This window comes from Lithobates pipiens, unplaced genomic scaffold (genome assembly GCF_037356315.1).
Source record: "Lithobates pipiens isolate NorthernLeopardFrog02 unplaced genomic scaffold, aLitPip1_a1.2 Scaffold_16, whole genome shotgun sequence".
Classification (NCBI taxonomy): Eukaryota; Metazoa; Chordata; class Amphibia; order Anura; family Ranidae; genus Lithobates; species Lithobates pipiens.
This window is the reverse complement of record NW_027507748.1, coordinates 140,365,093-140,388,534: the sequence shown is the minus strand read 5'-3', so window position 1 is coordinate 140,388,534 and position 23,442 is coordinate 140,365,093. Positions and strand designations below refer to the sequence as shown.

Genomic DNA, 23,442 nt, shown 5'->3' with positions numbered 1-23,442 from the left:
AAAATGTTATCTACTAGGAAATTGACTGTAAAAGATCAGTTCAATATATATAAATCAGCCATGGCATACGCCTTATGCTTACATTAGTGCACAGGGTTATACTGGACTTGGCTACCGAGCCAGAAAGATTATTTTCTATATACTGGCCCAGGGCTGGTCAGTACTGGGAGCCAGGGGTACTGCCTAAGTTTTATAACTACTTATCGAAATTGAGCAGCTAACAGGTGCACACATGGGTACACAACTGTTCTGGTATTTGCCAAAGTTATCAGATAGCCATTTTGGGCCTAGATGGAACAGAATCTATGGAAAAAGGAAACAGCCATACATGTTTAAACAATAAAAATGTATATAAAAGATATGTCTATAGATTTTAAATCCTTTTTTTTCCCTAAACATTTACAATTAACCAAAACCCATTATGTTTGCCCTTAAAGTGATTGTGTATAACAAAACATTCTCTTCTTGGGTCCCTCTTCTTTGCTCCTGGCCCCTCCCTCCTGTCGAGTGCCCCCACAGCAAGCAGCTTGCTATGGGGGCACTCGAGCAAAGTCACAGCTCCCTGTGTCCATTCAGATACTGAGCTGCAGCCTGGCCCCACCCCCTCTTTCTCCTGAGTGGCTAGCTGGTTTTGACAGCAGCGGGAGTCAATGGTGCCACTGCTGTGTCTCAGCCAATCAGGAGGGAGAGTCTCGGATGGCTGATACACCTGTGGACATCGCTGGACAGAGATGGGGCTCAGGTAAGCAATAGGGGAGCAAAGGGAGGCTGCTGTACGCAGAAGGCTTTTTATCTTAATTTATAGAATGTATTAAGATATAAAACCTTCTGACTTTACAACCCCTTTAAACCTATACTTTAACCGCTTGCTGCCCGCCAACAGTAGTTGTACTATGAGCGGACGGCAGCTCCCAGTTGGGGCGATATACATGTACATTGCAGCCTTTTTTCCGGGCGACCCCTGCTGTGATTGGACACCACACAAGTTTGGCAGTGGATTTCAGTCAATGATTTTGGCTGAAATCAGCTGTGACCAATTACACACAGAGTTCCGTGTAAACAGTGATTTGCCTGTTTCTTCTCCCTGCAAAGCAGGGGAAAAAAAACAGACAGGTAGTAAACTAAAAGCAGCACATATTACGCATTGTTAGGCACACAGTTAACCCTTTGATTGCCCCTAGATGTTAACCTCTTCCCAGCCAGTGTCATTAGTAAAGTGACAGTGTACAATATTAGCACTGATCACTTTATTAGTGTCACTATTGATGCCAGTGTCAGCTAGGGCCAGATTGCCCTCAATGCTATAAGTGGCTGATCACCGCCATTACCTTGTATAGTGTCATAACTGCGTAAATTCCAGTATATATCCCATAGTTTATAGACGCTATAATTACATTTTTGCACAAACTAATTAATGTACACTTATTGGGTTTTTCATTTTATATGCAATACATTTTGACCTAAATTTGTGAAGAAATTCGTTTTTTTATTGGATAGGTTTTATAGCAGAAAGTAAAAATATATATATATATATATATATATATATATATATATATTTTATTTTTTTATTTTTTTAAACCAACGTTTTTGATCTTTTTTTGTTTATATATAAAAAAATAAATAAAAAGCCCTGTGGTGATCAAATGCCACCAAAGTAAAGCTCTACTTGTGTGAAAAAAAAATACAAATTTCATTTTCACAGTTCTGCATGACCATGCAATTGCCAGTTAAAGTAGTGCAGTGCTCAATAGAAAAAATTGCCCTGGTCATGAAGGAGGTAAAACCTTTCAAAGCTCAAGTGGTTAAAGCAGACCATTCCAGCTCTTAAAATTTAACTATAGCAAAATAAAAAATGGCAAAGTCTATATGTTTCTCTCAGGACAAGTTGTATGCCTAAATGTTATGTACAAGATTACATTTGCAAATATAATTTTTCTTAAGAATAATCAAAACTCTTTAAAAATGCAAACAGAACATTTCATTGCGATTCACAGGATCAGGAGAACATATGGGCAGTAGAATGTGATTTCTCCGCATATGTAAATTTATTAATACAGTATACACAGAAGTTCAACAGATTGCTCAGCAGAGGTAAAATGAGGACACGGAAAGGCTAAAAAAAATGAAACCCACTGCTAAGAAAAAAAAAAAAAGAGTAAAATAAATATCTTAGATGCAGATATGTTATATATAGCAATCATTACTCATCTATCTCTACACAGTATGCAATAGCCTCACTACTGCACTTCCCTATACAAAAGACAGACGTTTTAATTATACTGTAACTGTTTGTAAGTTAATTGGTGGTTCCACCCATCAAGGAAGATTCAGCTATTGTATTCTATAGAGTTTTAGGCTGGGTTCATACTAGTACTGTGCACATCACATGCGATGTCTGTGCACTGAGAATTCAGCCATACAAACTGCCTGGCTGAAATCGCATCGCATTAGCATACAAATTGGTGCAGGACCTTTTTTTGATCCATATTTGAATCAGATCGCATTGGGTGTTAATACCCACGCGATCCAATTTCTCCCCAATTTCATAGTTCAAACTACGATCTACAAACTGATTTGGGGGTGTCATTACCTTTACATTGACACAGGCAGCGGTTCACAGAGAACAGTGTGAACTGCCTGCGAGTGAAATGCGAGAACCCGCACAGGAATTGCACTGGTTCCCATATCGCATATGTGTGAATTGGGACTTAGAGTAAATCTAAAGCCATTTTTATTTATTTTGCATTTTGGATACAGGTTCCCACTGGGAAAATTGCTCTTCACATCCTGTTCTCTGGACATAATGGGAAGTGGGAGGAAATCTCTCCATAGTAAATACTCTTTTCCAAAGTTGTTGCCTGAAAAAGAGTCTTAATTTTCCTCACTTTTAGTCCTTGTGACATTTTTTTTTTTTTCCAACTCCTCGTCACGCCATTAAAAAAAAAAGTTTTGGCTTTGGATACACTTCAGTAAACATTGGCTGCCCGTATTTATTGAAATGCCTGGGGGGAAGATTCATGTCAGCAGACTGCACCACATCAGCCAATCAAATTTAAATGTTTAGTGCCTGTCATTATCCTACGCTCTGCTACGGTAAGCGTTATGCTGTACTTCTTATTACAGATGGCAGTTTTAATGGTTGCACAAAGCCGACTTCCTGTAATAAGAGGAAAAAAAAACTGCCAAGTGTTCACCTGGTACTGTATGTTCTAATTGATTTACAGAGATGTTTGCATTAGCATAATACACCGTTCTCATTTAGGCTGTAATAGAAAACAGACTGCGACCGAGGCAGGCACATTTCTTAGTAGTAGGCCTGTGACAGGTTAACTGTAATCAAGCACCGTACTCTCTTTGAGGCCAAGAATATTCAGCCTAAAGAGAAACACGTAAGCCATCTAAATTGTTTTTGAGTAGCACTCCAATTAGTCTGTTTTTCCACAGTATTTTAATTAGTTAAGGTCCTTGGCTCCAAGGTGGCCTGAGCTGGTCCTGGTCACAGAGACGTGTATAGAATAATTGCTTCAAGCTGAGGAGAATAGCATGTCCTCCCACACTGTTCAATGCAACCAACTTTCCCTTGGTAACACCAAACTTCTAACATGGAAACATCACCCACTTATAAAGGGAACACAAATGGCATAGCTTTAATGAAAAGACTAGACTAGAGATAAGCACTTGCAGCTTATATAAGAACACACTGATCCTTTATTTTACTTTGTACTAAGAAAATTATTATTTGTAAAGGGAGAATACAGACTGTGAAAAACAAACTTCAAATTATATAATAATATTTATATTGTGGAACTCTGTATTAGCGACATCTTTCCAGAATCCCTGTGATCGAGGGGATACAGGTAGACCCCATGTCACCTTTCCTCCACTTGTCCCCACTGCTCTCTCCCAAGTTACTACTACTGCAAACACTGAGCCTGGACCGACACGAGACAATGGGCTCAATTCACCAAGGAATATCTCATGTGATAACTGAATCATGTGACACATTTACTCCAATTATCTCATGAAAATGTAAATTCTCTATCACCTCATGAAGTATTTACCGCAAAAAACACCCAGTAAACACCTCATAAAACAGTGTTAATGTCAATTCACTAAAGGAAATAAATAAATAAATGCAGGTGTTAAGTAAGTAGTGGTCCAGGCATGATGTATTTAACCACTTCCATACAGGGCACTTTCACTCCCTTCCTTCCCAGGCCAATTTTCAGCTTTCAGCGCTCTTGCACTTTAAATAAGGATTGTGCGGTCATGCAACACTGTACCCAGATGAAAATTGTATCATTTTGTTCACACAAATAGAGCATTCTTTTGGTGGAATTTATTCACAAATCTATTTTTTTGCGATAAAGAGTGGAAATTTGAAAAAAAACATTTTTCTACTTTGTTTTAAAAGAAATCCAATAAAGTCAAATTTTGTCATAAATTTAAGCTAAAATTTACTCTGCTACGTCTTTGGTAAAAAAAAAAAAAAAAATCCCGTTAAGGATATAATTGGTGTGATCATGGACATATGTGTGCAGATGATCATGGGGACATACGATTTTAGTGTGGGGACAGTGCTTTGGGGACACTGTGTGTGTTTATATTGTGTGGGGACACTGTGTCAGTTGTCAGAGTGTAAAAAGCTGTAAAAAACAGCTCATACTCACTGATCACCAGCTGGCTGCAGCGATCTGCTCTCCTCTCCTCACTGACAACTTCCGTAGAAGGAGAGGAGAGCTGTTCGCCTAGCAACCAGCTCTCCGTTTACATCGCATGACGGCTCTGATTGGACACAGCCATCATATGATCAGGAGGGCCAATCACAGAGCCCTGCTGCCACTGCGAGGGCACGCGCGCGCGATCCCCCTCCTTCTGAGGGACGTTCCTGAACGTCCACTCAAAGGGAGGAAGCTGGAGGTGGTTAAGGAATGTAAAACTATAACAGTTAATTTGGAGGAGTCTCCACCTTTTTGGATCAGTTCTCTTAACAGAAATGCATAGAAACCTAAATATGGGAAAACACAGAATCATCGGGGCTGCGAGAGCCGGCCGTTAGCGCTAAAGCGATGCTAGTTTTAGCGGCCACTTTTTGCCTGCTAGCAGGGTGCTTTTAACCCCAAAGGTGGTGTTAAAAATGCCCATGTTATGGCCCTTCCAATGCGCTTTTCAGACACTTTGGAAGAGCTACCCATTCATTTCAATGGGGTGGGCATTTTGGGAGTGCTGTATACATCGCTCCCAAATCATCCCAAAGATGCTGCTTGCAGGACTTTTCCAAATGTTCTGCAAGTGCACTGCCCCAGTGTGAAAAGTCACACTGAAATGAATGGGAGGCAGTTTTCAGGCACTTTACTGGGGCTATTTCTAGCGCTAAAATGCCTGAAAACCGCCTAACTGTGAAAGGGGTCTTAAAGTATAACTAAAGGCAAGACTTTTTTTTAGTTTTGGATAGAGTGGAGGGGGATTAGAACCCCTTTCAGGTTTATGTTGCGGTCTGTGCTCCCATTGGGGAGATTCACCCCCTCTATTTGTCCTGTTTATCGTCATCATTGAAAGTGAAAGTAAAAGTAAAAGAAAATCCCAAATTCTGGGTGTCCCTAGAAAAGTAATAGAGGAGAAATCTTCCAATGGTGAAACTAGTTCTGGTGACCTGGGGGCACCCAAAGGATTCTTTTAATTTGTAGAGTCTCTTCTCACCAGTTATGGGACAGGAAGTGAAGGAAATGTCAAAAATGACAACATTGTCTTTTTTACGTCGGACAAGGGTATTATATATATATATATATATATATATATATATATATATATATATATATGTGTGTGTTTTCTATACTATTTTCATTCAATATTTTACATTTATAAATTAATTTTGTATTTTTTTTAAATTTAACCTGTTTTGTTTTTGATATATGTAAAGCGCTGTGTAAATTGACGGCGCTATATAAGTACCTGAAATAAATAAAATATAAATGCTCCATGTGTCCCCTACTAAAACAGCTTGCCGTCAGCTGCAGGGACCGCAGTAACTTAGTTGGCATGCTTCTATGGTTTAAACCATTTTAACTTTTTATTACCAATAAAATCTCACAGGGGTTCTAATCCTCCACTGTATCCATTTCACTGAATATCACGTCATGAGATGAAATACCAAATGATTTATTGAGAGAAACACCTCACATTTTGACGAAATAACTGATGCTTTATTTCACTTGTGTTTTTTTTGTAAATTAAAAAAAAAACAAAAAAAAACGCTATGAACCATATTAAATCAGATTTTAAAGAGGAAAATAACTGTTCGTGAATTGAGCTCAATCCCTGAAAAAATGATTGTACCACTGAACAAAATAAACATGCTCACGTGGAATCAGGTTGAAAAAAAAAAAAGTAAATTCTTAAAACCTAACTAGCCATTAGGTTTGGTTAGCATGTGAAAAAGTTGACATTTCCGTCAAGTTTTTTACCCTATAGAATCAAAAATTTGTGGATACCTGACCATCACTCCTATTTGATCTTGTTGTAAATTCCATTCCAAAACTGTGGGCATTGTTATGGACTAAGACCCTTGTCTCTTATGGAAAGGCTCTCCAAAAGATTATATAGTATCTGTGGGTATTTGTGCCCATTAACCAAAAAAAGCATTTGTGAGGCCACAAACTGTTGCTGGATGAACAGATGTTTCAATTCAGTTCGGTGAGGTTGAAGATATGGCTCCGTGCAGATCACTTGAGTTACTCCACACCAAATTCCCCAAACCCCATTTTTATTGAGTTGGCTTTGTGTTCAGGATCACAGCCATGCTGGAAAAGAAAAGGGCCTTCCCTAAACTGTTGCCACGAGGTTAAAAGCACACACTTGTCTAACATGCCAATGAATTATGTAGCATTGAAACTACCCGTTACACTACTTGTATCACATAGGTTTATTAAGTACACTCTAAATGACATGAGTCATGTGTGAACAGCCGCATAAAGGCTGTGTGCAGATAATTCAGATTATGGTATATTGAGTAATAGGTATAAATGTGATTCTGCATCAAAGTATCAAAAGCAATGTTGGGAAAACCTAATCCATTCAAAACTGGTTTTGTGCCATGTCTGGTAAGAAACAAAGTGGAAAAAATCCTTTGAAATATGTAAGATTAGGAACATTATGGAAGTGCAAAACAGCGCCATGCATTAACCCTCACAGTTGTAGCATGTGAAGGCCTGCTTATACCAGGTTTTCATCACCATTCAGAGTATCATGCCACCAAGTGGGATCAATCCCTCACCGATATCAGACTTGCACTTGTTTAAAAGAAGAAAAAAACATGCTGTATTTTAAGCATGCCTTTATTGTCAGTTAATTTTGCAGAGATCAAATCTGATGGAAAACCAACACTTCCTAGGAGTGTCGATCTTGTTGATCTCCACACAATGCTCACTGGTTTCTCCTGCTGCTCTCAACATTACCAGTGTCTTCTATAATGAGATGAGGTTAATAGTCAGTTTCCCAGCAGACTTAGGGGGGGCCCATTTCTCAAGATTGGAGAAGAGTTTAGCAGCACAGACAGCAGGAAAGAGAAGTACGAACACTTTTCTTTTACATGCCTTTTCTGGATATTTTGGTATAACAACAAAGTCCCTTTAAATACAAGGTTGGTTCACCTAAATGTTTCAAAGCAGTTTTAGGTCTGAGAGTAGAATTCTGGGGTACGAAAAAAAAAAGAAAAAATAATTCTGGGGTACGAACATAAAATGACATCTTCAAATGCTTGTTATAAAATGGGCAGTGGTTGCGTAAAATTCTGACCAGCAATCATTCAATGACTGAGCTTTTCTTACAAAAAATGTTTTAATTAGATTGCTTAAACCACTGGGTTTATCAGATTTTCTTCTAATACTAGCTCTGTTAAAAAACAAAACAAAAAAAAACAACATTTATCTTACTGTAATTTTGCCTTAACTTCACCACAGAGATGTAATTTTATCAGAGTAGAGCTTGAAATACACCCTGTGCACCATTTTATATAAATACACATCCATGCCTTCCTTATCTTAAGATCAAGAAAGTAAATTTGAAAGTGAATGAAAAAAGAAGTCCTAAAAAGTAAAAAACTCATAAGAGGAAGAGAATAAAATTTAAGAAAGAAAGAGGAACTAGTCCCTTTGCAACTACTGCCTTAATTAAATCTGGCCCAGTGCCAAGTCTAATCCTTAAATGTATTTGTCACTTTTATAGAAGCAAACTTTGTAAAGGCAATAGAAGGAGTTAATACGAAAACCTTTTTTTTGTTATTAAAACAGACCAATCAACAAATGCAATAGATGTGACCTATCCTGTGTATCTTAAACAGATAAGATATTAAACGGTGGTTAATGGCTATGTGAAATCTGAATATAAAAATGACAAAAAATATTCAGACATCTAAACCAATGTGTTTCAGGGCTTTAAAGTGGTTGTAAATCCTCCCCCACAACTTTGTCCCATGTAAATCAGCATAAAAACCCTAATGAACACTGCTTGTAGATATCTCCTTACTTGCTTAGTATTGTTGTAATCCTTTTTGTTCTTTAGAATGAAGTTACTGAGCATGCCCAGATCTCCCCTGATTTATGGCACACTCTCTATGTCATATCTATCTGTTATCAGGACTTTCTACGGCACACTACTGCAATCCCAGGAGACTGCAGAATCATTCAGATGGTGTATGTGTGTGACCATGTGACATGCCATGCAGTGTAAACTTGGCCATTACTGCAGTCTTATCAGCTGAAGCTGATAAGACTGGCAAATACTGTGAAATAAACAAGTCAGCTATGAACAGGGAAGCAGGGTTTCCATAGAAACGTTGAATTGAGAAGGAGGCTTGGTTAACAGTACAGGAAGTGCTCAATGTAAGGGCAGAAATACACTCCACTGTGGACTCAGGAAACAATACTTAAGATAGTGCTGCCTTACCCCGGGAAACAAGTTTTTTAAAGTTTATTTAAACAGTAATATGCGATTTGTTATTATGATGGACTAAATGAAAAGAAGTATCAGAGTGTGAGAGTTTACTTCCTCTTTAAAGCCCAATTCTAGACAACACCTTGTATTTTGTTTTGGATAGAGCAGGTTATAATCTCTGACAATATTGTATTGCCTTTTGTGCCTTCCTGTCCTGGTGAAAACTGCTCCCCCACCTATTTTTTGCCCTGGTTTCACATGGTAGTGAGAAATCAATCTCACCAATAAGGTCAATGGCAGAAATAAAAACCTGACAAAAAATGTAACCTTTACTTCAAAAGTAAAGTGGCAGAAGTTGATGAAGTTGGTTTAAGATTTTCAGTTGATTAAGGAGCTATACATATTGCGTGAAACTAAAAACTATGTATATCTACTTAAGAAAAATAATCAAAATCCACCTAATGTAAACCTAAATAATATACATACTCCATAATGAAGGTTCCTTGAGAAGTCATTTTTTGTATAACGGTAGCCTGAACGGTTTAACCATGAGAATTTATTGGTTACTTGGGCTACAGATCAACCTGTTTCCTGTGTACAGAAGGACTATGTCTGACCTCAGTTCACCTGTTAAGCATCTAGTATAGGATTAAATAATATGGCCTCTGTAAGACGGACTTTAACACTGATCTAATAAGTAGACAGGGCAAAGCTTTTGCTGAAACAGAAATCCGCAGCACACTAGTAATAATGCTAAAAGCCTGAGAAAATTGTAAATATTAGATACCTATACAGAAGCTTTCATATGGAAACATCACCTGTAAAATTCCTAAAATAAAACAAAGATAACAGACACTGGAAAGAAAGGAAAGTACCAGGGAAACTCAGAGAAATAATGTGATGAAGAAAATGATACCGCTTACAAAAAGGAAAAACAGGATCCGTATAAAAGATGGTAGAATTACATTTATATACGTTTCATTAATTGAATGCTCATCAGCACAATAAATGTACCATACCTTGGTTTTTTACTTCAGCAAACTCTTTGTTGTATTCTTCTAATGTTTCTCGAAGCTTCTGGTTTTCTGTTTCGATATCATGCATCCGTTGAACCTTTAGTTGTAATTGCTGTCCCAGATCCAAGGCAGGTACTGGATCTGCAAGTAAATAAAAGACAAACATTAGCTGCAGCTAATACAAGGACATATACTTCATCTTAGACCATTTCAGGATAGTTACAATGTTTACATATCCAATGCACGGGAATCGTTTTCTCTCTCTCAAGATTTATTTCTGTATTTACCAGGGCCAGATCACTGGAGTCTGTGGGCACATAACATTTGGTGCCCTAAGTAATAAGCCTTCTTCTAGGATTACCGTTCTACACTAAATATTTGACTTTTTCCTGGTTCTAACCGATCTTAAAACATTGTGATAATTAATAAACTTGTATGTTTTGAGATTGTAAACTGTAGCGAACAGGACCATCTGATTCCTCCTGAACTGAATTGTATTGTAACTGTACTGTCTGCCCTCATGTTGTAAAGAGCAGCGCAAACTGTTGGCACTATATAAATCCTGTATAATAATAATAATAATAATAACATGAGATTAAGCCCTACTGCTGAATTATACAGCAAAAAGCCACCTCTGCACCTAAAAACCACAAGTCTAGTGTATTGAATGGTAATCTGGCATCTAATGTGTAAATTTTTTACAGGTCAAGCACTTTTAAGTATGTCTGATTTGGTTACATGTGGCCAAAGTTGGTAGTTTCTCCATTTAGCTCTTGAGCAACCTGACATTTCGTAAATAACCCCCAAAGAGTCATAAGAATTAGAAATGCAAGCGTTCTTTATGGTGTGCTCACTGGCTGTTGTCTGGAGTACACATCGTACTGGAGTCACATTGTACTGTGATTACATTTTTGTATGTACTATATTTTAACTGTCCATTTGGTGACGTTGTGTATACCTTGTGTATTTCTGTATCGATGTGTTTCTTGAAAAAAAAAAAAAGCTTAGGAAAAAATACATGCGTTCAGAGATTTTGTTATTTATTTTTGTTTTCGGTAATGTAAATCTATGAAATTATCAAAAAGAACGTACAAATTCTTTATCAATAGAGCTCAAGTCCAACTTGAGCCTTTGGCAGCACAAGGTAGATAGATACTATTGAATGGAAGACTGGTTAGTGGTTTCCTTTGCATAGGTTATTTTGTATGAAGCGTATGATAGTGTATGTTAAGGGCCATTTAGCAGCACTGAATGGTTAAAACTACTACCTATAAATTAAATAAAAACAAATGCGTGGCTCTACCCAGTATAATTGTTTTAATTATAACACGTCATGTCATGGAGCAGCTCGTTTGCGCTATGAATATATATATATACATATACATATACACACACACACACACACACACACACACACACGCACGTAGCAGTGACATGTTCAGCAGCCACAGGAACACATATGAACGAAATGCACGAGGCCCTTGTTACCATATGGACAGATGACATTAACAATTATAAAGAAGCATTCGGTTACATGACCAGCTATAATTACCTACACTTTGGTCTGCATTACTAGTGAGACAATGCCGCCATCCAACAAGAATGTATCAGCAAGTGTGTGAACCATGGCAGATACATGTATTTAGCACATCTGCAGGATAACCTGAGATGGGTGGATACACAGTTAGCACAATAAAACCGATTGCTTGTTCAGGAGTATCTCACAAATCTCCTATACCATCTGCTGTAATAAATGATCCACACCCTAGAAGAACAAGTATAAACTATAATACTGTAAAATATGTTTAAGTTGTACATTTTAGGCTATATAGCAGTTGACAAGTGGTCACATGTTCTATTAAATAGTTTTTTGCAGCTCTATATCTCCTAATTGCAGCATACTGAGAGTTGAAATTGGGGGAACAAGTCAATGGCTTGGGTAAAAATAAATGTATGGATGAGTTAAATACACTGTAAAATCTGTCTTGTCTATTTTTCTATATGCCATGGGATTCATTTCTGCATTAAAATGTGAGCTACCCTTAAAAAGCAACTCATAAGATTTCATTTATCAAATAAATAAAATCTCTGACTAGTTACTATAAGTAGCAGCACAAGCTTTTCTTCAGAATTCATAAATTAGCACATGAGTTTAAAGCGGAGCTCCACCCTAAAGTGGAACTTCTGCTCATTGGAATACAGGTATCTGCACCCACTTCCGGGCATAGGTAGCCGCAGATTCTGTGGGTATTTACGTCACTTACTGCGGGGCCCTCGCTGTCTGCTGGGAAACACACGGATCCCAGAGACAGTGGGGACCATCCTTATTGCGCAGCGCGACTCAAGCATGCGTACTAGGGAACCGAGAAGTGACGCCGCATAGCTTCACTTTCTGATTCCCATACCAAAGATGGCGGCGGCAGCACCCGAGAGCCGATTGAGAGATCAGCTTCGAGTGCCGACATCGCGGGCACGCTGGGTGGGTAAGTGTCCATATTTTAAAAGCCAGCAGCTGCAGTATTTGCAGCTGCTGACTTTTAAAAACAAAAAATTGCGGAACTCCCGCTTTAAAGCTAAAATCCAAGCATTTAATATTATTTAATATCCACAAAGGATAAAAATTAACTACATGTGCACCAAATTCCCTTGCAAACTAAGATATTACTTTATAAAAGTGGAAGTGGAATCATCACTTGGCTCAATGTAGCCTGTGCAGAGCTGTGAGTGGGACCCAACAGCTCCTTCCACTACCGGATGTCGGTAGAATATACACACTACAAGGCAGATACATGACCAGTCACCACATACAAGAAGACACAGCAGGTGTAGTTGGTCCGTATTGCAGGATTTTCCAGCATAGAAGCAAAGTGCAGGAGGTTTTTTCATGCAGGATGACTGTATAGGTCTGGAAGAAAGATCCCAATAGCCCGGTAAGAATAAATAAGGCTCTTGTATTTTAGACCATATTTGTTTTGCCTGGGGTTCAGCTTTCAATCACTTTCTGTGAAAAGCAGAGAGCTCATCACAGTTGCAGAAAGTTAGTCTTCTGGGGCTGTTCTGTGCCAGGTATAGTGCAGAAGACACCCCCAGTGCTGCCATGGTAGCCATAGTTTACATTTTTTGGCTAGTTTTAGAAAGTCATAGCTGATTTCAGACTGAAATGGAAAGGTCATTTTATTACCATTAAAGTGTTTGCTAACCCAAAAAAGAAAACTCCTGATCCTGTTTCATTAAAGCATGTTATACAGCACAGAGCTTGTGCTGTGTAATGTGGCCACCTGTAAACCCTAGAATACCTGGTTGATCCTGCCTGGCTATACCTCTGCAAACAGACCACGAGAATCCTGGCTGCTGAGCCCTGACATTGTGGTCTGTTTGTGTGATTCCATCAGCCGCAGCTCGCCCTGTCTGTGTCCTCTGTCCTCTCCTCCCCCCGCCCCTCCCTGCTCGTACCTGCACCAGCCCCCCCCCCCCCGCTCCTGCTGATCGATCGCAAATCTGCTATTAAATGGTGCCATCCACTCTGTACCATTATAAACAGTTTCCCTGTGCCTGTCTTCTGTAAAAAATTTGCCCCATTATACCTGTATGAGCTCCGCTCCTGCTGCTCAGCTAACATGCGGCTCTCTCTCTCTCCCCCTCCTCCCTGGCTGACAACAGCGGGAGCGCTCGGCCCCACCTACTGCAGCTCTGATCCAGAGAGAGAAATAGTAGAAAAATCAGCTGTGTGCCCCGAAGCGGAGCTCATACAGGTACATTCGGGCAGTTTTTGTTTTTTTACAGAACACATTCTTATAGCGATACAGAGCGGAGGGCAGCATTTAGTAAAAGTGGGTTAACAACTACTTTACTTTAAAATGACAAAATAGCTTGTGTAGCAATTATCAATTTATTTGGTTTTCCTTTAGATTTTACCCCAATATGTGCACTAAAATTTAAATACTAAAGACAAAAGTCTGAATATTGAAGCCACGGTGCAAGTAGATATTACCTGGATAGCTAGTTGCTAACGCATTCCACTTGTTATTTTGAAAGCACAGGAAGCATGCAAACACCGTAAAAGCAGCAAAAAAAGGACTACAAGTAAAGATAATGTAAATATTGTACTGGTTTAAAAGCTATTAAATAGCAATGATTAAATCATTTATGTGCCTCTAATGCTGCAGGTTAACCTTAAAATTTTGGCTAGAAAGTTAGTGCCCCATCCTTTTCTGTGTTTTTTTCTCTCTATCCCAAGGAAGTCTGCTTTCCCTATTCAGAGTATTCCCATTCATCAGAGAATAAAAGTTTAGTTATAAATAGGGTATGTCCTTACCAGACGTGGTTTATGTAATTACAGTGAATGAGCATGACACCCATTAGGCTGTCTGCCTCTTAGTGCATACTTATTGGATTACCCGCAACTGCACTGACCACTAGACCATCGATTTCCAATACAGAGATAAACAGGCCAGCTGCCTGAACAATACTTTGGCCAACACATGACATGGAGAGAGCCGAAGCACACAGGACTTAAGAGAAATTATTGAATACATGTCCAATGAGGGCGCCAGATTTAATGGCAAAAAGGCAGGAAAGGTTTAGTCTCTTACACTGGAATGCTAAACATCAAACTGAACAGATCAACAACAGTGTACATTAGCTAGTTCATTTAACTTCAAAAACATTGCAGTCATTCATTTTGCAGACCACCCTCAGCCTGTAAGAACATAGTGTATATGTGTTAACACATTAGACACGGACACATGCTTTTTCTCAGCTAACCGAGAGGAGCCTGTTGGCCGATAGAATGGTACCGGATTTCATTTGATTTCACTCTTCAATTAAGGAAGAGCATGCAGTCTGCCATAGTTCTGCACCCAATAGGTTAAACAAAGACGTATTGTGATCCGCATACAAGTTGGACTCATCCCAGCTCTCTAAAATAAGCAGTAATTCATATTAAAAAGGATGGAGACAGACAGTCGAGTCTTCTGAACGCTAGTTAAGAGTTCAGGAAAAGCCCAGTCACTTCTCTGATTATTAAGTAATGACAGCAGGCTTTAAAATTAGAAAGCAGAGCAGCAAAGACGCTTGGCAAATAGTCCCCCCAAATATACACCAGTCTTTGAAAAGGAAAAAGAGGCTAGAAGAACTGTGAAATATACATGGCAAAGAATCTGTAATTTAAATTTATAAGCACAAACAAAAAATAAAAAAGAAATATGCAAAAAGGGGTTATTTTTTAATTTTTAATCACACATAAAATACATTAAAAAAAAAACACACCAGTTGTTGAAGTAAAGAAACAGGTTGACTTTAATGCAGCCCTCCACTTACATATATGCATTTTTGCTGTTCAACTTGCAGGAGTAAAAAAAAAAAAAAAAAAACAAACAAAAAAACGCTATACACTGTTCAAAATTTCAGCGCATTCCTGACAAACCAGCCGAAATTCACATTAACATCCTCCCTCCCATCGTCATTTAAATGAAAAAAATAAAAATTAATGAGACAGGTGGTAAAATTGCAGCATCCAATCAAATGCAGTTGGAAGATTGGTCCAATGGCACTGGATAGCGTGAATGAAGGAATGTTAGAGTCATGTGTATGGCCAGTTTAAAGTGGTTCTAAAGCCTCAAGGTCTTTCACCTTAACGCAGTCTCTGCATTAAGGTAAAAAAAAAAACCTTCTGTGTCCACCACTCCAGCTTGAACTGCACTTATGGGACTCGATACGTCACCAAGTGTTACTGCAGTGCTGCATGCATGACCAGGATGTACTAGGCCCCTGGTGCTTGCCAGTTCCCCAGAAGGATGAGCGGCACTAGTACTGGCTCTCTGCTCCATATGAGAGCCCTGTGGTTCTTGCACCTCAACAACAGCAGAAGAAAAGCAGAGAGCAATGGCAGAGGACTCCAGAAGAGGAGGTTCAGAGCGTTTTGTGCAATACCACTGCACAGGGCAGGTAAGTATACCATGTTTATTATTTAGGGGAAAACCTTTACAACCACTTTAAATGTGATAAATCCCCCCACCTAAGAAATAGAAGTTTCGATCTAACAGCATGAACATTTTCATTCATCTATTCTCAATATCTGAATTTTTTCTCACCTTAAAGATTTCTGAAGCTCTGTTTAAAACTGCTTGTTGCTTGACATCTACCTGACCCACTGACTTTAAAAAAAAGTATGTTGAACAGATAAAGTCGGAACTGCTGATCTCAATGCTTTTTTTGAGCTAATGAAGTTTTAACAGCCAGGTAACGAGTTGCAAAAAAAGTTACAGAACGCAGCCTATATATTTATCTCAGAAAAAGTTACCTTTAAAGTTATCTAAAGCCAAAACATTTTTTTTTTTTAGCTTTGGATAGAGCAGGGAGGTGTTAACAACCAGGTCAGGTATGTAACTTTCTCTATGCATCCTAGTGACCACTGTCTCAAGGATTGAAGATAAGGGACACTTCAAAATGTTCAGATACAAGAACAGGAATACATAGGAATTCTTCTACTGGGGACAAGTGACACTGTTGTCTCTATGGGATAGGAAATGAGAGGAGGTCTCCCAAATGGGACAGAAATATACCTTAGCACAATAATATGGATTCCATTAGATGAAGTCTTCTAAATGGAAGCTGTCAAATCACTTACTGGTCAACAAGATTTCAATTAAGTCACATTGCACCAAACATATTAATAAGGTACGGACGAATCTCTTGAAACATCTGCAATCACACTAGGGTCTATGCGAGGAGAGCCTTGTTCCCTGTACTGGATGAATCCCAAAGACAAAAGCAAACCTGTATCATATCACTGTCAAGGGTAAAAGTATTTTTTTCTAATAAGTCTCAGTGTTCATTGTATAAAGTCCATCTGTGCTGTCATTTCTAATTGACTGGTGCAAAGAGTGGGTTTTCTGGCTCACTTTCCTGGCAGACACTGACAAGAAGGTAGATGAAGAATGGGAAGGATGCAATCAATAATATCTCTTGTCTCTTTAGATCTGCAGCCCATCACTTGTAAGTGACATGGATGGTAAACTATTTGACCCTTAATATACTGAAGGAGGACAGGCCAAAACATGCTGAACATTAAACTTACGCATGGGGTGACATCAGCTATAAATAGAGCAATGTCACGGTATAATATAATAAATCGATCCTGTTGAAACCTATGACTCTATTTCCAAACAAAGCCAAGCCATGTGAAGCCAGCTGTAAAAAGCATGACTGTTCTCAGTAGTTGTATGTGTGTATATATATACACATACACACACACACACACACACACACACACACACACACACAGTAAGTCCTTGGAGCTTTTTCTAAATGATTTAAACTATAGGATTAAGGGATTGGAGTTCAATGCTTCCAACAGAGCAGAATCGACACCATTCCTTGCCAAAAACATTCTGATTCATGGTATCTTTTGGCCAGTGATTCTAATGCCGCATACACACGATCAAATTGTCCGGCAGACTTATTCCGGCAAACAATCCGGAAAACAATCCGCCGAAATTTGTAACTAACGGTCTTGGCCATGCACGGACACTCCGAAAGTCCGGCGATTTCTAACACGATGACATACAGCACGTATGACGGGACTAGAAAAAGGAAGTTCAATAGCCAGTAGCCAATAGCTTCCTTCTCGTACTTGCTTCTGAGCATGCGTCATTCTTAGTCCGGACAAATTTTGATGCAAAACTACTTTCTAAGTCCGCCGGACTTTACGATGAAAAAGTCCGCTGGAGCCCACACACGATCGAATTGTCCGGCGTAATGCGGTCCGGTGTGTGTACGTGGCATTAGACAAAGCTGACAGGCAGTAATCAGCTGAAACATTTTAGCAGCTTTCATCCCCTCAATATTTAAACTATATCTCTACTAGTCAGCTTGCTCCAGTCAAGCACATTGTAAGTGATCCTGAAAGTAGAGAAGTTCTTCTTGATGCGATGGAACAGAAATGCAACTCTAGAGGTTATCCTTTTCAATTGATAACGAACATGTTAACCCTTTATATTTTGGAGCTGCCTCCATCACCAATCCCCTTCTCCCATTATCAATAACACAAATCACCCACAAAGAAGTATATTATTAAAATACACCGATATCATTGTCATTATTTTGTTATTATTTATATCATGAAGTACCCATGAGGGTTGTTATATGAGGGGCAAACAACATAAAAAGTCAATGACAGGATAGGTAGAAATAATGATTTGATCAGGGATAAACAAACATACACATTACCAGTGTTTAGACATTTAAAAAAAACATGCTCAATGAGTATTGTAATTACAATTTAGAGAGATTGATCATATTCCTAAAAACAGGGTGGAAGGGGACCATGATCTGGTTTTGATCTATATATAAAAAAAAAGTGGAAAAATGTGCAGTGGCTAAGCCGTCTTGATCAGGGGTCTCAAACTGGCGGCCCTCCAACTGGTGCTAAAATAAAAGTCCCATGAGGCATTGCCTGGCTGACAGTTACAAGCATGACTCCCGCAGGCAGAGGCATGATGGGACTTGTAGTTTCTCAACAGCTGGAGGGCCACCAATTTGAGACCCCTGATCTACTTACTCTACCCTCTTGGGGTTTGAGCGCTTGAACGATGATCCACATCTACACCTATTTTCATGAATGATTTTTTTAGTGAACATTTGGAGTAAATATCTTTATTTATCGATTTTATTTTTAACAGGTACATATGTTGTTTTTTAATAGGTTTTCATTTTTGTTTAGGTCATCGAAGAGGGGTTTTAACCCCCCTGACGGTATTCCCGAGTCTGGCTCGGGGTGGAATTTTCATACCAAAAGCCGTATCCCCGAGCCAGACTCGGGACTGCATCGCTGGATCCAGGAGGAGGTTTACTTACCTTCTCCCTCGGATCCAGCGTTGTCTCCCCGCTGTACGAGCGAGCCGTGTCTCGCTCGATGCATCACATCGCCGATCTCCGTGCCCTGCGAGCGTTGCAACGCACGGGGACGGAGATCGGCGCCAAATTCAAAAAGTGAAACAAACAGTAAACATACAGTATAATGTAATCTTACAGATTACATTGCTGTATGTAAATATTTCACATCCCCGTTGTCCCTAGTGGTCTGCCCAGTGTCCTGCATGCAGTTTTATATTATAAAAACTGTTCTTTATGCCTGGAAACTGGAGATTGTCCATAGCAACCAAAACTGTCCTTTTACATCAAAAATGGTTTTAGACCAGCTAGAAAACAGCGATAATAAATTAGAATCACTCACAGAATTGAGTGATAGCGATTTGTGGGGAGATCCGTCATCAAATACTGAAAAGTAATGACAGTGACAATTCTGCAACTGAACAAATTTCAGTGTTTTTGATGTGATTACATTATTGAATAATTTTTATTATTGTTATATTATTATTTGGTACAATTATAATTATTTATTATATTATAATTTATGATTTCATTTTTCAAAATTTTATTATACCCGGGATGTCTGCTAGACTCTGGTTTGGACAGATTTAAGTGAGTTATTCCTAAGAATTGCAGGACTACAATATAAAACGCCAAATTTTCATGCAAAATAATGGTACCGCTTTTAGCACCTAAAATCCGAAATAATCGTACCGCCAGGGAGGTTAAACACTATATGTAACCTACCATGTATCCACGAGGAGTCAGACTGCTAACTTGTTGCTTTGTATTTCTGTATACAGATTTCCAGCATTTGTATAATAGGTCCAATAGGTCTCTGTTGATTGAGCATGTTTCGGATTCCTTTTTACATAAATTTGATTGATTACTAAATGGGTTTCTTGACTGACGAAGGAGGTGCTGGCCTTAAGCTGTTGCAATTTATGGAAACACTTCTGTAAACTTTTGCTACTTTCTAAAAATGAAGAAACTTTTGAGTGCTGCGACCTTCTGACTTCTTTCTCTATGGTATATCATTGTCCATTTGGGACATCCCTGTTGAATGCATATACAGTATATCACATACGGCATATGCAGTACAGGGGGACAGTGGTGGGTGTGTAACATTTGAAACAGGGGAAACATATATCATAAAAAAGTGAGTTACTTCCGATGAACAATCATATAATATATTTTATTCTCTAGCAAAATGAGTTTAATATTCTGATGAGTCACTATGACCAACAAATCACTTTGGAGCTGTGAAAATGTTCCTATTTCTGGATGCAATAAATATTATTTTGTCTACCACTGCAAAATTTCTCATTACAATAAGATAATGGCTATTGCTCTTTTTAAAAAAAAAAAAAGACTAAAAGATCTGTATACATTCAGTGGAATGACCTGCCTTAAGATCTACAGAATAACAGGTCAAGGTCTGCAGTGAAGTTTCAGAATTTGTCAAGGTGTATAGGTTTAACTGGAGGTCTCAATTATTTGTCGCTGCAATACTGGCACCGACTAAATGAAAAGACAGTCAAAAATCTGTACACATGCAGCCCAAAGGTCTATATCAATATCTACAGAACACGGACATGAAACTGTTTCAATATACTGTATATAGCTGAATTGTAATGATGTTTTATTTCACCAAAATGGGAGTTTCCCTTTAAAGTTTGTTTTTCTTTTTGTAGAAAGATTTGGCCTGTAATTGGCCAGCTCTTTCTACACATCAGTCTATTGCTTGTTTGGTAGCGACTGTGTCACCAATGCCTTGGCACTGGTCACATGACCTATGAAAATGAATGAATAATTCTATGAGTGCCAGGACAAACATTCCTACATTTTATTGATCTTTCTTCAACTTTTATTAAAAACACTCAGGGTGATTATTTATAATATATATTATTTTATATTGTAGGCACTTCCTTAAATATGCAAATAGACACACATGTATTGTATGTGACTCTCCTGTAAAGGCCCCACTTTCCCTGGCTTCAGTATGGAACACTGATTTCCACCTGGTTGGTAAATTTACATGTACAGAGAAGAAGCCGTATCCATGTTATAACAAAGGCAAGAATTGCAGAAAAAATATGACTGTATGCAAGGCATCCATGCAAACTTATATTAAAGCTAAACTCCAAGATTCTGCAGGTTTATAATGTTCAAATCTTCTCCCCAGCAGCTATAAAAAAAACCAAAGTTTAAATCAATATAGCTTACTTTTTTTGTAATCCTTAATTTTCAGGACCCTGTGATATCATCTTGCTAGAGAAAAAAATCCCTGCTTCCACTTTCTGAGAGGAGCACTTTCTGCATTGCCAGACATCACATTCATAGGGGTTTAAAAAACTACACTTCCCATGGTGCAATGGAAAAAGTAGGAAGTCATGGGAAGGTGTGCAAGCGGAGCTGAGGCTGTACTAGGGGTGGGGGCTGAGCTGATTGTGGATATAAGTTCTAAGCTAGGGGTGGAGGTGGAGTTAAGAGAAGAGCAGAGCTGGGTTTGAGCTGAGGGTAGAGCTGTGTTGTGATGCTTATGAATGGGATGCACAGACTGGGAGTCTGACACTCCCAAGATCCATCCTTTACACTGGCACAGAACTACAATGGGGAAGTTACAAGACCGGTGGTTGTGAGGACAGAGGGAACAGCAGCCACTAGTCCGTCCTACAAAACAGAAATCACAGGGTAGGGAGCCCGTGATTTAAATAATGCACTTTATTTTCTCTTAAACTGCAACCTGAGGAAACAAAGTACATGTCTGCCCAAGGTAGGAGAGCATCAACAGCAACATAGAAAATGTTTCTGCCCGGAGTTCTGCTTTAACATTGCCTATATTATCAATTAAGTAAGGGGTGCCCTTAATCTTTAGGTCCACAATGAATTCAACTTACTCAGAGAAGCATACAAAGAACACAGTAAGTTCTTCCTGCCCTCCTGTGTTTTAGGATGAAAATGAATGCCCCCTTGTGTGTTTTCCTTATGCTACGACACTGCATTCCTGCATACGTTACTTTTCGTTAGGGCACTCTAGGCTAATATAATCATACGATTACATAATTAAACCAGCTGTCTCATTATAGAAAATCAACTGGAATTCAGGGCCTAATTAGTCATACAGCAATTAGCATGCTGATGAGCAACTGATGAAAAGCTGCCTAGTTTTCGACTGTGTCAAGACCACCCAGTTATTTAGTGGGCAGAGAGGGACAGAACGGTGAAGCAGGGATTCAGAGCCGGACAAATTGATTATATTTCACACACAAGCTGCATTTTCCATTCTGCTAACTCAAACACCGCAGAAAACCGATCTGCCCAATTGAGACCTCTGCAGTTCCAAAACACGGAAACCTGATCTAATTTTACAATACAAACAAAAGCACACAAAGAGGTCAGTGACATGCTCTGCATTCAGAAATAAGCCCAACAGAACACTTGTGGCAAACTGAGTAGACACACTGAAAAAGGAGTTTGACAAGTGGTCTTCTCAGCAGAAGTCACATGAAGAAAGCAAGGATATGAGTTAGAAGGCCACTGAAAGAATTCATGTCACATACACAGAGCTATTTATATCTCTTGAGGACAGGAAAGTTAACACAACAGGTCTACTCAAAGAGGAACTTTTATGAATGCTAGTAGCAATGTCATGTATGTCACCTTTAAGAACAATTACTGGCTAGTTTGGAAGGGAATGTCCACATATAACCAACAACTGCCAGCAAAAAAAGCCAAACAAATTCCACATGTGCACAGGAAGTTGAAGTGTTTCTAAAGCCAACACTTTTTTTTTTAAGTTTTAGATAAACTACAGAAGTATAGAACCTGTTCGTTTTTATTTGCCATCTGTGCCCCCACTTGTGTCCTATGAGTCCTGTTTTCCATTCCCACCAGGACTGAAAATGCAACCAAAACCGGAGGTGAGTGGAAACCTACATGGGGACATCTGTTCAATGACAACTATAATCTTTTCCTACAAAATCATACTTTTTTTTATCAATGTTGGTGTGCTCATTGAGGTAGATTTTCCCGTACTGCCTGTGGCAGTGACAGTGGACTGCAGGGAAGAAAAAAAAAACGGAGGAAATCTCCTTAGAGGACTTTTAAATGACTTAGAGAAAAAGAAAGTCATAACGCATCAATTTGTACAAAACTTCAGCCAAGAAATCTTGGAAGATGGAAGTGGTTAAAAAATGTCAGTAGTTTCAAATTAAATACCAAAAATATCCACAAAAGTACACTTTGATGAGATATAGATATATCTATCTCTCTCTGTGCATGATTTATATATATATGTCTGAATAAATTCCCTTCGACAATGGTTTATAGCAGACTTTCTCAACAAGGTTCAATTCAATAAAACCTAGTGTTCCTCCACTCTACACCTGGAAAAGCCTATGCATGAACACATAGACCAACACTAAAGCCGCGTACACACGACCAAACTTTCCGGCAGGGAAGGTCTGATGGAATCATTCCGTCGGATATTACGATTGTGTGTGTAGGTTTCATCTGACTTTTTTCTTCAAAAATTCCAATGGACCTAGAAATAGAACAGGTTTCAAACCTGTCCGACGGAATCAATTTCTATAAGGAAAACCATTCATCTGTATGCTGGTCC

The 23,442-nt window shown here is 38.8% G+C and overlaps 1 protein-coding gene across 1 annotated transcript in view; it reads right to left on the bottom strand.

The window, feature by feature from the left end:
- Positions 1-23,442, bottom strand: part of CUX1 (cut like homeobox 1) — a 443,218-nt gene that overhangs the window by 194,928 nt on the left and 224,848 nt on the right. Inside the window, 1 exon segment of the mRNA XM_077480526.1 lies at positions 9,951-10,088. Within this exon segment, the coding sequence (XP_077336652.1) occupies positions 9,951-10,088 (138 nt within the window).